The sequence below is a fragment of the Columba livia genome, chromosome 2 (genome assembly GCF_036013475.1).
Source record: "Columba livia isolate bColLiv1 breed racing homer chromosome 2, bColLiv1.pat.W.v2, whole genome shotgun sequence".
In the NCBI taxonomy this organism is placed as follows: domain Eukaryota; kingdom Metazoa; phylum Chordata; class Aves; order Columbiformes; family Columbidae; genus Columba; species Columba livia.
In genome coordinates, this window is record NC_088603.1 from 29419087 (window position 1) to 29432147 (window position 13061).

Below are 13061 nucleotides of genomic sequence, written 5' to 3' on the forward strand. Positions count from 1 at the left end.
AAATATAATAGATGAGGTTGGCACATGGTCGTAGTATATACGCATGCTTAATCACATCTTAAATATGTTTCATATATGATACATCTTATCATTCAATACAATGTGATTTTAAGTAGTTACATTTAAAATATGTCTTTCAAGAAACACTTCAAAGTTTTTTGTATTAATTCAAACTTGTTTCAGATGCATATTCTGACAAAGGGTTACTGCAACAGTAAAGCAACTATGACCCTGATTTAATCAGCTTACATCAGAGAGACTGTTGCATCTGAGCACCTTCATTTGAGGACACAACATACAGGCAAATGTAGTGCCACCATGGCAAACAGCATTGCAGCTGAAAAATGATAAAAGAATACGGCTAATAAATCTGCTGGCTGATACAAGCAGAGCGCAATACAATAGAAAAAGTTCAATTTTTATGCAACATTTTTCAGCCAGAAGGTAAGAGTATTTCAAAGTGGTTTGCAGAATAACAGATTGCATAGTGTAACTCTCTGACTGCATTTGTAAAGGTTTTACTTCAGTTTTACTAAGTGTGAGTATTGTGATCTACTTTATCATGTGGTCATCCAGAACGATAGAGTTAAACATTTTTGTGTGCGTTCATGTATTTTAAAATTGGTTGAGTGGAATTGAGTTACGCTACGTAGACTCGGATGTTGCTGTTTTCTGTGACGTGTGACAAAAGATTTTTATATATATATAAAAATATAAAACATCTGGAAAATATGTGGTTGTTTTGAAATCACTGTTTAATTCCTAAGTTTATGAGAAGCAGACAAATGTTGGCACTGGAATGATTTCCTTAAAATTGAACAAGAGAAAATTATTCAAATCTGTAAGGCTGTGTGAACACAAGTCCTAACACTACTTATGCTCTGTTTTAAGGGCTTCAGTAATGCCAAACCTTGGCACAGAATTTAATTTTACTGTCAAGATAGTTTAAAAATTTTTTTTTTAAAGTGAAATTGCAGTATATAGTAATTCTTATCAGTTGGCTGAAATATTGCCGATTGCATTTTAAGATTTGCTCCCCAGGTGTCATTTAAAACAATTAGTTGGCACAGCATCTGTTTTTTTCTGGCAAACAGGTATGATAGATCTATGTAATGAATAATTTATACCATAACATGCTCCAAAAATAATCAGCCTTGAAATTAACTTAAGCTGGGACTTGATTTATGAATAGCGGATAAACTCAGCATAAAGTTAGTTGGTATTGAATCCCCAAATTAATCCAAATGATCAGATACACTTAGCTGGCAGAAGAACATTCTCATAGTGTCAGTGGGAAGGTAAGGTTTTAATGAAAAAAAAGGTTAAGCACTGTGAAATATTTCTGGAACATATGCTTATTTTAAATATTTTAATTGTTCTTCACATCAAAATCAATTCTACCAATTCTAGTACTCCATTTTACTGACTGCCAGATCCTCATCATGGACTTCTAGTGCTTGTTCTTCTGCTTAAGTGCAGCTTAGCTGTAATCAAAAAAGTATAGTTAAAAATGGACAATACAGTACAGCATTGTCTTTCCCATAACCTTGTCTGAACCAGTCTCTTTTTGACTGGTAACGCAGATGATAGTACGTTTAATACCACCCAGAATTTTAAAGAAACTGGAATACAGGGATCTTTCTCTTGATGAGGAATTGTTGTTCCAAATGCAAAAACAGATTTCTGACTTTAAAGCATAACACTGGGACAGATCAAAGAGTATTAATAAAAAAGATTAAAAACTGAATTCCCAATTAATGCCAAGTGAGATGCCTAGTTTTTGCTTGCATTCAACTTTGTCAAAAACCAGCAGTTATAATAAACCTGATAAGAGCATGTTTGGTCAGTGGTATATTCTTAGAAAATTAAGATTTAAACTATTCACAGCATTTTTAAGTGAGTATTTTTGTCAAAAAAAAAAAAAAGAAAAAAAAAAAGAGCATTTTAATTGTAGTTGGTCCAAAAATTGTTTGATTTCCAAGATTCATTTTCTTCTTCTCCATATTTTTTCTTATCCAGGAGACTGAAGAAATTACTTGCTACTTAACTTCATTCACCATTTTTCATAAACAACTCAACAACGCAGGATTTTTCCAAAGCTGAAACTTTGCACTTTGTTACAAGATCTTTCCTTAATGGGAGAGCAGTAGTATCATTTAATGCCTTTCATAATGCTGAATATTTTATGACAAAAGCAGTAGGAAAAATATGTTTTGAATGCTAATGAAAAGTGTGATTCATTCTGATGGCATTATACACGCACACCTTATACTTCCTTTAAATTGAAGCAAATTATTTTTTCAAGGGGCTTTGTGAATGTCTCATGAATCCAATTATTACTGAGGTAGTCTTGCTTTTCATAAGTTATCTTGACAGTTTTGCTTTTTTGCAACTAAAAATATGTTACTGAAGTAAAAACAAAGATGACTGAAATTAGAAACAAGCCTGGTTATTAATTATCACTTTGTGTAAAATAGGCACCCATGTCTGATTTCCATTGCAACATTTAAGAGGTACCTGATTAGTAAAGTACTAGACTTAAAAAAATGAAATCACAAACAGTGTAGTGATGATACATTTTTAATGCATCTAATCTGAATATAGGCAGTCCAGTATTTAAATTAGTGAACCTCTAGTTTAGATGTGGTTTAATTTAGATAGAATAACTGTTACCTACTCTAAGGCAATGGTTAAGGAAGCAAAATCCCTCTGTGGGCAGCTGTTACTACAGCAATGCCACTGCCACTCCTTACCTTCCTTAGGTTATGCTTCTAACAAAATCTGCTTACAATTACGATTTATCTGGGAAATAGCTTTTCCACTGAATTATGACTTACGCTTCCTAAGCCGTGACAAAATGAATTTACAGCCTATATTGCCTGCTATTGTTGTGCTGAGTGGCAAGGAATCTCTGCTGGGACCTGTCTGCAATTGAGAAAAATCCGAAAAACAGCTAGCATCATGTTTGAAGTAAAACTACTAAACCTGGTTTTAGGCTGACGCAGTGTAAGAGGATAAGAAATGGGAGCACTTTTTCAGCCCTGAGCAGCACTCCACGACAGGAAGGTTTTGTACCTCCTCCTTGGTCGGCAGCTGCGCGTACTCTCCAAGGTGTGAGAAGGCTGGTAGAGGGCTGGTGTCTGGGAGGGTCAGAGGGAATACTTGCTCCTTACTGAACAGGAGGCTTTCTCTTTCTTGCTTTTGAAAAACAATTTCTAGATATTCATTAATACAATCCTGAGCAGCATTGTGACAGTGAATGTAACATATTGAAGATGCTATATTGAAATGTAAAAGGCATGTGGATAGTAGTTTTAACCCAGGTTTTCTCTGTGTTATATTCCTTTTTAAGTCAGGTCACAAAAGGAAGATGTACTCATGTGAAAGTCACCAAATTGTAGCTGACAAAGCATCATAGCTTCACCACTAATACGCATTCAGATCTACTTCATCAATCCACTTGTCTTCCTACTCCTAGAGTTCCTAAAATCATGAGTATTGATAATTAGGGTCTTCATGCTGACAGTGGAGTAATAAATTTATCAATAAATTATAATTGACCATTACTACTGTCTGTTAAAAACCCTATTGGAAATTTGGATTGTTATTTACTTAATTAGTAGAGCACGCATTGATTTTGAAAGCGTCTGAAAAGAGTGTGAATGAAAAGCTTGTAAGTGACTTATGAATTTTTTAACCTCTTGAGCTTTGCTTAACTTTTTGATTTAGATGACACAAGCTCTGGGAGGGCAGTATTAAAAACACATATCCATTGTGCATAATCTTTTCTAATTTGAATATTCGCGAAGAATTGAAGACTCAACAGAAATTAGTAAAAGCTGTGTAGAGTGCAATAGCATAAACAAAGGGAGTCCTGAGAGGTGCAAACGTCTAACTGGAGTCTGGTGGCATCCCATTCCACTCTTATTTTGCAAGGTAGTGTTCTGTTGCTACTGAATTCCTGAGATAGATTTCTTTACCTAGAAATATATTTCTTGCCTTATGTTTTATATAAAACTAGAAGGCATGTAATTAAAGAAGAATTATATCTCTTAATTCCTCACTAGTCCAGCTTTATTACCCTGCAAATTATCTTAGCACATCACCTGTAATCATACTCCATCTGACACAGGAAGAATTAGATTTTTAGTTGTTAGCCTCTGGATAGGATCTGAACACATTATCATAGTTGCCTAATTACCTACTCATGTTTACTCTCAAGGTTGATTTTATTTTAAAGGCTTCCAAAGAAATGCAACCATATATGTCACTTCAAGTAGTGTGTCACTCATCAGTATAAATTACTAATGCTGCCTTGGCAAAATCTGATCATATTGAACCAGGAGAAAGAAGGGAGAGGGGGAACAAAAAAAGGACCATTTTATGAAGTGCTAAGCAAGTAATGAATTTTAGCAGAATATAGATCTGCTTTTTGTCGTAGTGTTAGATAGTGGTAGTGAGGTTTAGTAGCCATTCTCAAATAGAGATTCTCTTGGTGCCAGGCACATTTAATCACATTTTGCAGAAGACAGCTGGGCATTGCTGATTTGTGCTGTGTCAGCCACTTTCGGTGCAAAGGAGTGTCTCATCACTTGGGTTTTAGCATTCGGTAGCAGAAAAGTTCCTTCTCCTTAAAACTGGCTCAGCAAATAGCTTGTGTGGGAATATAACTGAAAGAGCATTACAATCAGCTCTACCAAAAAAAAAAAAAAAAATCACAAATATTACGTGGAATTTTAAGATGGCTTTTGAAAAGAATTTTACAAAACCTTTAAAATGTATAGTGTATTGTTAAATTCCAGTAGCAATTAAGTTTATCTTAGATTTTTTTAGTGAATGTGTCTTTGGTAATGGTTGAAAATTATTATCTGCTTCAGTGGTTTGAAACACCTTTGGGCATGTTTGAAAAGTCTTAAGTGTATTTCAGCTGCGTCAAACAGTACAAAAAAATTTCATACATGGAAAGCCTTGGAATCTGTAGATATCAAGATTTCTTCTAGCTACTAATCTTATGAAGACTGAAGGGCAGATGGTATCCTTCTAGATGTGGTATAAATAGCCAAAGAAAAGAGAGTGTCAAAAAAGGAAATAGCAAGATAACTCAGTATTTATGGAAGGTACACACAAGTGTACTTAGAGTGGGTTAATCACATCACGTATTTATTTTTGGAAATAGAAGGGTGTCAGCAGATTGATACAGTCATTGACATAATGAATATTAAATGTATAACCCATCCCGTGCAGTAAATAAGGATACATATCGGGTATTAATATTTGCAAGTATGTTGTGTATTAAAGAAATATGCAGTTTGTCCTACCATTTTCTTCTAGTGCCTGATATCTCCACGGCTTGTTTTGATTGAAAATATTGCAGAATGCAGAGGAACTTCAGAGCAAATTGATATCTTGTTTTTGATTTTTAATTGCTGGTGCTAAGGAACTTCTTGAAGGTTATTGTAAGCTGTCTCTATTAATGTAAGGATAGGTTCAGGAATCTTACATTTAAAAGGTAACTATGATAAAATAAAAAAAAGCTTGAGATTTGAGAGCTATGATTTATTAATATATTACTAATTATCTCACTGGAATGACCTATAGACCTTGTTGTTTATATGCTTTCTGGGTACAGCATAGGCAGGGGCCATTGATACACAAAGAATTATTTTATCCAGTGACTCGTTCTTCAATGGAAAGCTACCTCCTTCAGCTAAAAAATAGTAAGAAGGCTTAAGCAATCCCTTGGGAAATATGATTTTGAACCCTCTTAGGAAGAGGGAAGTGAATCAGGATCTTCCCTGTGATGGCTGAATGTGTTCATCAAGTAATTTAGGGCAGCAGTCAAACCATCAACTAAAAGTAAGGAACTGGGAACTGGGTGTGTCTGTCTTTCCTTTTTTCTTTTTTAATTGGGGGGATAGGGGAGAATAAAAAAAAGGAGGGAGGAGGAATTGTAATACCCCCAAAGAGCTTTCAGTGTAGTGAATCTCAGAGGAGGAAGGGAACTGTTCATAATCCAGGGTAACCCTACTGAATGCTGAATGAAGCGGATGTTTAAAATACCCTGTTAGTTTGAACATTTCCTATGGATTACCTGAAATGGTTCTTAAACTCGGATATGCTCATTTTCATGGACCTTAATCTCAGGTATCTCAATGTGTATTTATCTCAGCATTTTGGTTAAGATTGGGAATGCATTTTTGAAAGGAATCACTCAGTTGCAACCCTTCAATTTGCATTACGGAGAGGTCTCAAGAGTGCACAGACAGGGTTCCTGTAAAGGGACATGAAAGCTGAGGCTGCATTCTGGCTGCTCGTGGGCAGTTGGTCTCTGTGACCACCATATTCATCTCTTTGAATCCTACAGCAACGTCTGGCTGATCCTCAGCACCAGCTGCTTTGCTCCACAGTGCTGTTCTGTCACATCACTGTAGTTACTGGTACAAAGTGACTATTAAAACCACTCTTATGTTTACTGTATCAAAGCTAGATTTGTAGTTTAGTTTGACTGACTACAGGTTATTTCATTCCAATTTTGATCAGACAATTTGTGGAATTCACGCATCAGTAGTCTCAAGTTTGAAAGCCTAAAAATTGATGCGCAGATATGTACTGTTAGGGTATTAAATTTTATCATTTGTATGTTTGTATAAGCACTGTATGCATATGCTTTTAACTGAAAGAATCTGATATACAATGTTATTAAGCAACTATTTTTAAGAGTAAGAGACTTGGTGTGTGTTTTGTACTATGAGATGATAACAATATAAAGGAATTTTGTCTGGTAGATGTGATAGTTTAAAAAAACCCAACAAAAACAACACAGGAAAAATATTCATGCCTTCTAAAAATACAGTAATGTTAACATTTCATCATTCCATATACCATTTTCAGCATTGTTAATTAGGGAAGAATGAGGAATTTCCAGGCCTTTTTAAGGATGCTTTAAAACAACGGCACTAATTGTGACCTTTCAGTTCCTGTGGGCTCAGCAAAAGATGGCTGATTAATGTCACATCTTAAACTGTGTCAACTGGGCTGTTCATTCCTTTTTTAGTAAACAGCCCATTGTCAATTTAGCTCAGTTTGACAGCATAAAATATCCTTGTTTTAGCTGGCTATTTTATATTATTGATAGTATGTATCCCTATTTAGTATTACAAAGTAATATGGAAATTTTCTTTAGTCACTCTGTTGACTAACATGAATGTGTAAGTCAGGACCATCCACAAAATGGAGTTCCTAACATTTGTTTGCAGCTTCTGAAAGGATGTCTTAGCGATTTTTTTAATTTGGCATATTCAGATATTGGAGATCTGAAAAGAAACAGATAACAAACGTTTATAGAAAGCTTTTCTATAGATAGATTCATTCTTTTAAAATATTTTTACTGCCTCAAATTAATGTATTATTTTTCTGCTTTACCATTTGAAAATAACCAATGGTACTTTTTAAGAAGAGAGAGAGGGAAAGGAAGAGAAAGAGAGAGAGAAAAGCAGTATGGGAAAAATAATGGGGCTGAAAGAAGCACCCTTGGCATAGAAGGGGAAATGTGAGCACACACACATTCATAAGAATGTGTGAATTCAACTTGCAGAAATACACAGAATCCCTTGCAGAGAAGAATGGTATGAATTAAGAAAAAGGACCATGGCAAAGTGGAGAGAAGAATGTGGAGGGCACACAGTCTTCCCCCAAAGCAGGATAGAGCGTTTATAGAAAATATCTGAAGCATAGGCAGATAAGTGGGTGCCATATAAGTAAAGTTTAGGGAGCTATAAAACCTGCATAATAAACTTAGACTGCAAAATATGGTATGCTGTGAAATGCCTTTCTTTATTTCATCTTCTTACTGGAAAAAAAATTCTGGAAGTGGGGAGAGATGAAAACCAGTCTTGATTTAATAAGTAGCCTTTGACAATTTTGTGATGCTTTTGTTGATCACACATTTTAATATCACTCTGTTTTGCATTTTATTGGGAAAATCTGGACTTCAAGGAGCTGAAAAGCAAGAATCAGTGCTGATGAAAATGTAAGGAGCTAAATAAATATTACTTAAAGGACTTCTCAAAGGGGGGAAAAAAACCCAGCCCTATGAATGTGCTGACCCCATCTTGAGAATTAAGTGAGATGGTACAATTTAATGCTTTGTTCCAACATCTGACAGACACACTCTGAATGCTGATGCATAATATCTGAAGATTGTGTGCTTGAAAGAAAGCTTTTTCTGAGCTGCGTTCTATTTTTGTTAGAATAAAGCAGCTGCTTTTTGGAGCAGAGATCTTCTCAAGTGCTCAGTCTTCTAATTCAAGTTAAGTATCAGCCAAGTATTCTGAGCGAATTTTGTGTATGCTTTCTCCCAAGCTGCTGAAGTGGAGTAAAGGAAACTACTTCGATCATAAATTGTGCAGCTTAACCCTGAGAGGTGGAAGTAAGTTTGCTGTTTTATTTTACTCCCAAGTTGTCAATGCCTCAGCAATCTAAGAGCATGGAATGAATGGTGCAATTTAAACATGATTTGAAAAAGAAGTGCAGAGAGAGTAAAACTGTATTTTTGAGACTATATGAATAGATGGCTGTGGTCTGCCTCTGATCATTTCTGAAGGAAAAGAACCCGTTGTTTAAGGAAACAGACAACTGCAAATCCAAATGTAGACTTCATAATGGAGCAACTGTAGCTGCAGCACTGCTTTTTACAAGTAATAGCAGGTGCTTTGTACATTCATAGTTTAGAAAAGCTTGTTTTAAAATCTTAGGTGTAAAGTTCTGGTATCATTGTGTAAATATATTGAAGTCAACAACTGCAAGTTATATGCAACATACGTACAGCGACACAGTAAGCGCTACACTTCCTGTGGCTGTATATGCGCATGATGTGTTTGACAATTGTTTTACAACTTTTGATCTTTTTTTCCTGCACAGGGGGGATGAAAAGGATCAGAGAAATCAGAGCTGTTGTACAAACTGGGCACAGGGAATATGAAATATCCTGATCCAGCAGTAATAAAGTATGTGTGTATTGTCTTAAAGAGCTTTTAGAACTCCATAAAATATAAAATCGGGACAAAAATTACTTTCTAGGCTATAGTATATATCTGTAGCCTGATTCACAATAACAAAAAGTAGCAGAACAATATATAGGAAGAAAGTGGTGTGGACAAAAAAGGAAAAATTATTAAGTTACTCTAATGTGCAGTGGTAATGGCTTAGTACAGCACTCTTGCCAGTATATTAATATCCTGGTATTCATATAAAATATGTTGCTCTGGTGCACCAGATAATTACCAAATTATGCAAGACATAGGAGATTTAGCACAAAAGGATAGATATCGGCATTTTCCCTTTGTTGATGAAATTCTAAAAATTTATGGTGATTAAAAGAGAAGTTCATGTTTGTACAGAAATTTTTGCCAATAGTTTAAGACATACTGTAATCCATGACAGTAACAGAAAACGTGTATTCCTTTGCATTATATGAGATTAGTGTGGTGAATCTATATTTTGAAGTTTAATTCCAGGATTTGCATTCTAATGAGGTTTAATTAATAACAGTGTTTTAAGAGTAGATTTTTTAATATACCTCAGAGACTTGGGGTCAGAAAAAGCCATTGAAAGACAAGGTAGAATTATAAAAGGTTTTTCTTTTGTATTAGTCTTTAAAAGAAGGCAGAGGTTTTAGAGCTAGCTTAAGGTTTATTACCTCAACTGAGGTAGTTTCAGAGTCAGCTGAGAATGAGACCTTGTTGTGTTAACAGTGTATGAACATGGAAGTCATCGTCCCCTTCTCAAGAGAGAGAAAAATAGCCAAGGACAGAACAATGGCGTTGTGTCTGTGACTGACAGTGTAGGAGGTCAGTACATGTACCTTAAAGGCTGCATTTGTAATTCCCTGTCTTTGGAGAGGGCAGAGGAAGAGAGGAGATTGTCAGAAGTTAAATAAAATCAGCATGTGAAGAGTGACAAAGGCAGAATAGAAAGAGAAAGGGAAATTTTAGAGCTACAGAGCACAGCTTCAAAGTTTGAAGCCCGTATTCTCCCCACATTGACTAGCGCGGGAAAAAATCCTGGAAACGGCAAACTGATTGATCTCACAGGTGTAAGTAGATTGAGATGAACTCTGCGTTTCTCCTGGGTATTTAATTTGGCCTTCTGTGAACTGTGGAGAACTTACAGATGTCTCATCTTCACTAGATTTTAGCAAATTCTGGCTAAGATGTTGTGAATACTTTGCTAGTGTGCCCCTGGGGTGGAAGAGAGACTAAGGGTGGGTGGGAGCGGGTGTTCGGCTGATGGAGGGATGTCCTGTGGTCCGGGCTGGAGAGGCACCTTCTGTCTGGCCCAGGAACACTTTTCCTGTGCAGCGCTGAAAATGAGGCTCTGTGAGGCTTCAAGCACTTTAGCACTTCTGTAGAAATGTGCCCATTTCTTCCCATAGTCCTTCAGCCTTAAGAAGCTGACTTCATGTTTCAGAAAGGGCTTTTTTTTTTTTTCCCCTTTTGTAAGTCTAAAGGGGTACAAATATTGCTACTTCGTTGCTGTTAGAAGTCTGTGTTAGTAACTTTAGCTTTCAATTCATTACTGCAGTCATGTTTTCGGAGCCTGGTGTGAGAGATAAACCCTTTGCAAATGAAGACAGCATCCATTTTCTTTCTGCCTCAGGCCACACAGAATTGATTGGGGTAATAAAATGACAGTACCATGTAATATACTGACAGCTCTTTAATTTGAAAACTAGTTCCAGGCTGATTCAAAACTTGTTTAAAGCTAATTTATTACTTGTGTAATTCTCAACTGGACCAAGGTAAAGGATGATATATGAAAACTGTTGCAGAGTTAACATAATATATTCAAACCTGGCAGCTTGAAATCATGTATAAAGGGTTTGTGGTTTTGTGGCGTGATTTGTTTTGATTCTATTTTAGTTTAGTTTTGGTTTAAAGTAGCAATGGCAGAAAAAATAGCAGATGCTTGGCTGGTATAAATACCAGTGTGAGACATTGTTTTTCCATCATCTTGTTTCAAATGCAACTTCTGCTTTCTAGCAAAATATTTTATGCATACTTTTTTTTTTTTTTTACATACATCATTTATTCATTTTCTTCAAAATCAGAAGCTGTGTAGAGTTTCTGTTTCATATGAGTCAACATCTGTGCTGACAGTAACATGGATTAGTAAACAGTTACAGTATTTTGTTACCATAGCATTCTCTCTGGGTATACATGTCTGTGTCGTATACATACATGTGTCGTATTTACGTGGACAATGCATATTTGTATATGTGTATTGATGTTGTATTTAATGGTCTGGTTTTTAAAAAACAGAGTAAAAATAGTTGAGTCCTTAAATTAAGCCACAACATCAGCATAGCATAAAATGTAAATATTTTTCCCCAAACCCAAAAACTTTTATGTAGCTCACAAATGAAATCCACATCTGTTCTATATACACTATTGATTTTTCAACGTACTGTGTCAGTGATACTTCTGCACAGAAAATTAAAAAAGTAAAAGCACAGTGTTTTCCTTCTATTACAGTAGATGAAAATAGCAAATATTCCTAATGGTATGAAGGGGAGACAAGAACTGAATGCTTTAGGGAGGTGCTATAGTTGGATGCACCTTTGATTTCTTACCTCCTGCCAGTCATTGTCACCTTTGATCTCTGCTGATCTGAATTTAAACAAAACAAAACCAAACCAGCAAAAAGCTAATTCAAGATTCAGCATTTAACCAGCTTCAGTTCCATCCTAGGACTAGAATATCCAATTTGTTATGTATTTGTGTCAACATGTAATTCAAATACTATTTTTTCTGCAGAACTGTGATTTACTCAAGCCAATGCTGTTGTGGTATCTTAAACTGCGTGAACATGTAGCTTGTACAGAAAGACACAGTTGAAAGCAGAGCTGTCTTTCTTGCATAAACATAGTGGAATATCTACACGTTTCATGTTTCTTCTGCAAGGTTTAATAAGTCCCAAGAAGGACCATGTTCTCATGAGTTTTGATCAAAATCAGCAGTGTGCAGGAGAAATGTAATTACTGAGCATTCTCAATTTATTTGTTTGTGATGCATTTATATTTTGAGAAAGGATTTCTGTATTTTCAGGAATCTGGAAGTACCACTTAATAGTGGTTTTCGCTGTAATTTAGTGATATAATTAAATATTTTGATACATTAGAAAGCTACATCTTGATCAGTCCAACTTGGAAATGCAGATATCTGAGCTTTCATATGTAGGTTGGAAAATATATTAATATTTTAATTAAATGGGAAGGGCTTAGTCACTAGAAAAGATGTGTACCAAATTACTTACTGTGTAGGTTACATGTCCATGAACAGTCATGTCCATCACTGGTATAGTTGAGGCTTACGAATCAAAGAGAAGTGCCATCGATATGGCTTTCAAGACACAAGGCCTTGAAAAAAAAGAAGAAAGTGACTTTTGCAAAGGCACTTCGGTATATTATGGTATAAATAATAATTAGGAAGGATAAGAAACTAATTGTAACTATTTTTGAAAGACATTTTTTTAACATTTCTTCAATAAAAATGTAGTTTTAGGTTAGAGAGACAGATTTTTTGCCTTTTTTCTTTTGCAAAAGTAAACAATATTAATACTTTTTCAGATTGTTTTATTTGATTGAGTACAAGCCAAGGTACCAGGATTTGTTACCAGAACTGTTGCTGTCTTGGCCGTGTACTCATAAAACACAGGAAAGCCTTACGAAAGTTCTCACTTGTACCTGGCAGCATTTTTATTGTTGTAACTTACATGAAAGGATCTCATTTCAATTACCAAATATGTTTCTTTCTGAAAGCTGTACTTCACATGTTGCTGAACTAGTTCAGGGCAATGTAGATTGCCTTTCTTACGTATCTTGATGCTATATACAGGTTTCCTGAGAAGTGGCAGCAGTGTGAAAAGAGATAATAAAACCAGTGTAATTGGAAAGGGAGACACATTTTCTCAGCTTGGTTTCTGAATAATAAAGTGAATTTTATTTCCATCCATCTCCTTAAAAATTGAAGTATTATATTAGCTAGCTAGTTCTTAAGAAAACT

General features: G+C 35.4%; 1 protein-coding gene across 5 annotated transcripts in view; it reads left to right on the forward strand.

Annotated features, from left to right (window-relative positions):
- PHF14 (PHD finger protein 14) overlaps window positions 1-13061 on the forward strand; it is a 166135-nt gene that overhangs the window by 118866 nt on the left and 34208 nt on the right. The window contains exon 18 of one of the 5 annotated variants that reach the window (XM_065051168.1): window positions 8362-8496. The exons of the other annotated variants lie outside the window; for them this stretch is intronic. Within the exon in view, the coding sequence (XP_064907240.1) occupies window positions 8362-8481 (120 nt within the window). The 3' untranslated portion in view covers window positions 8482-8496. Of the gene's footprint in view, window positions 1-8361; window positions 8497-13061 lie in introns of those variants that run through there. 5 annotated transcript variants of the gene reach the window in all.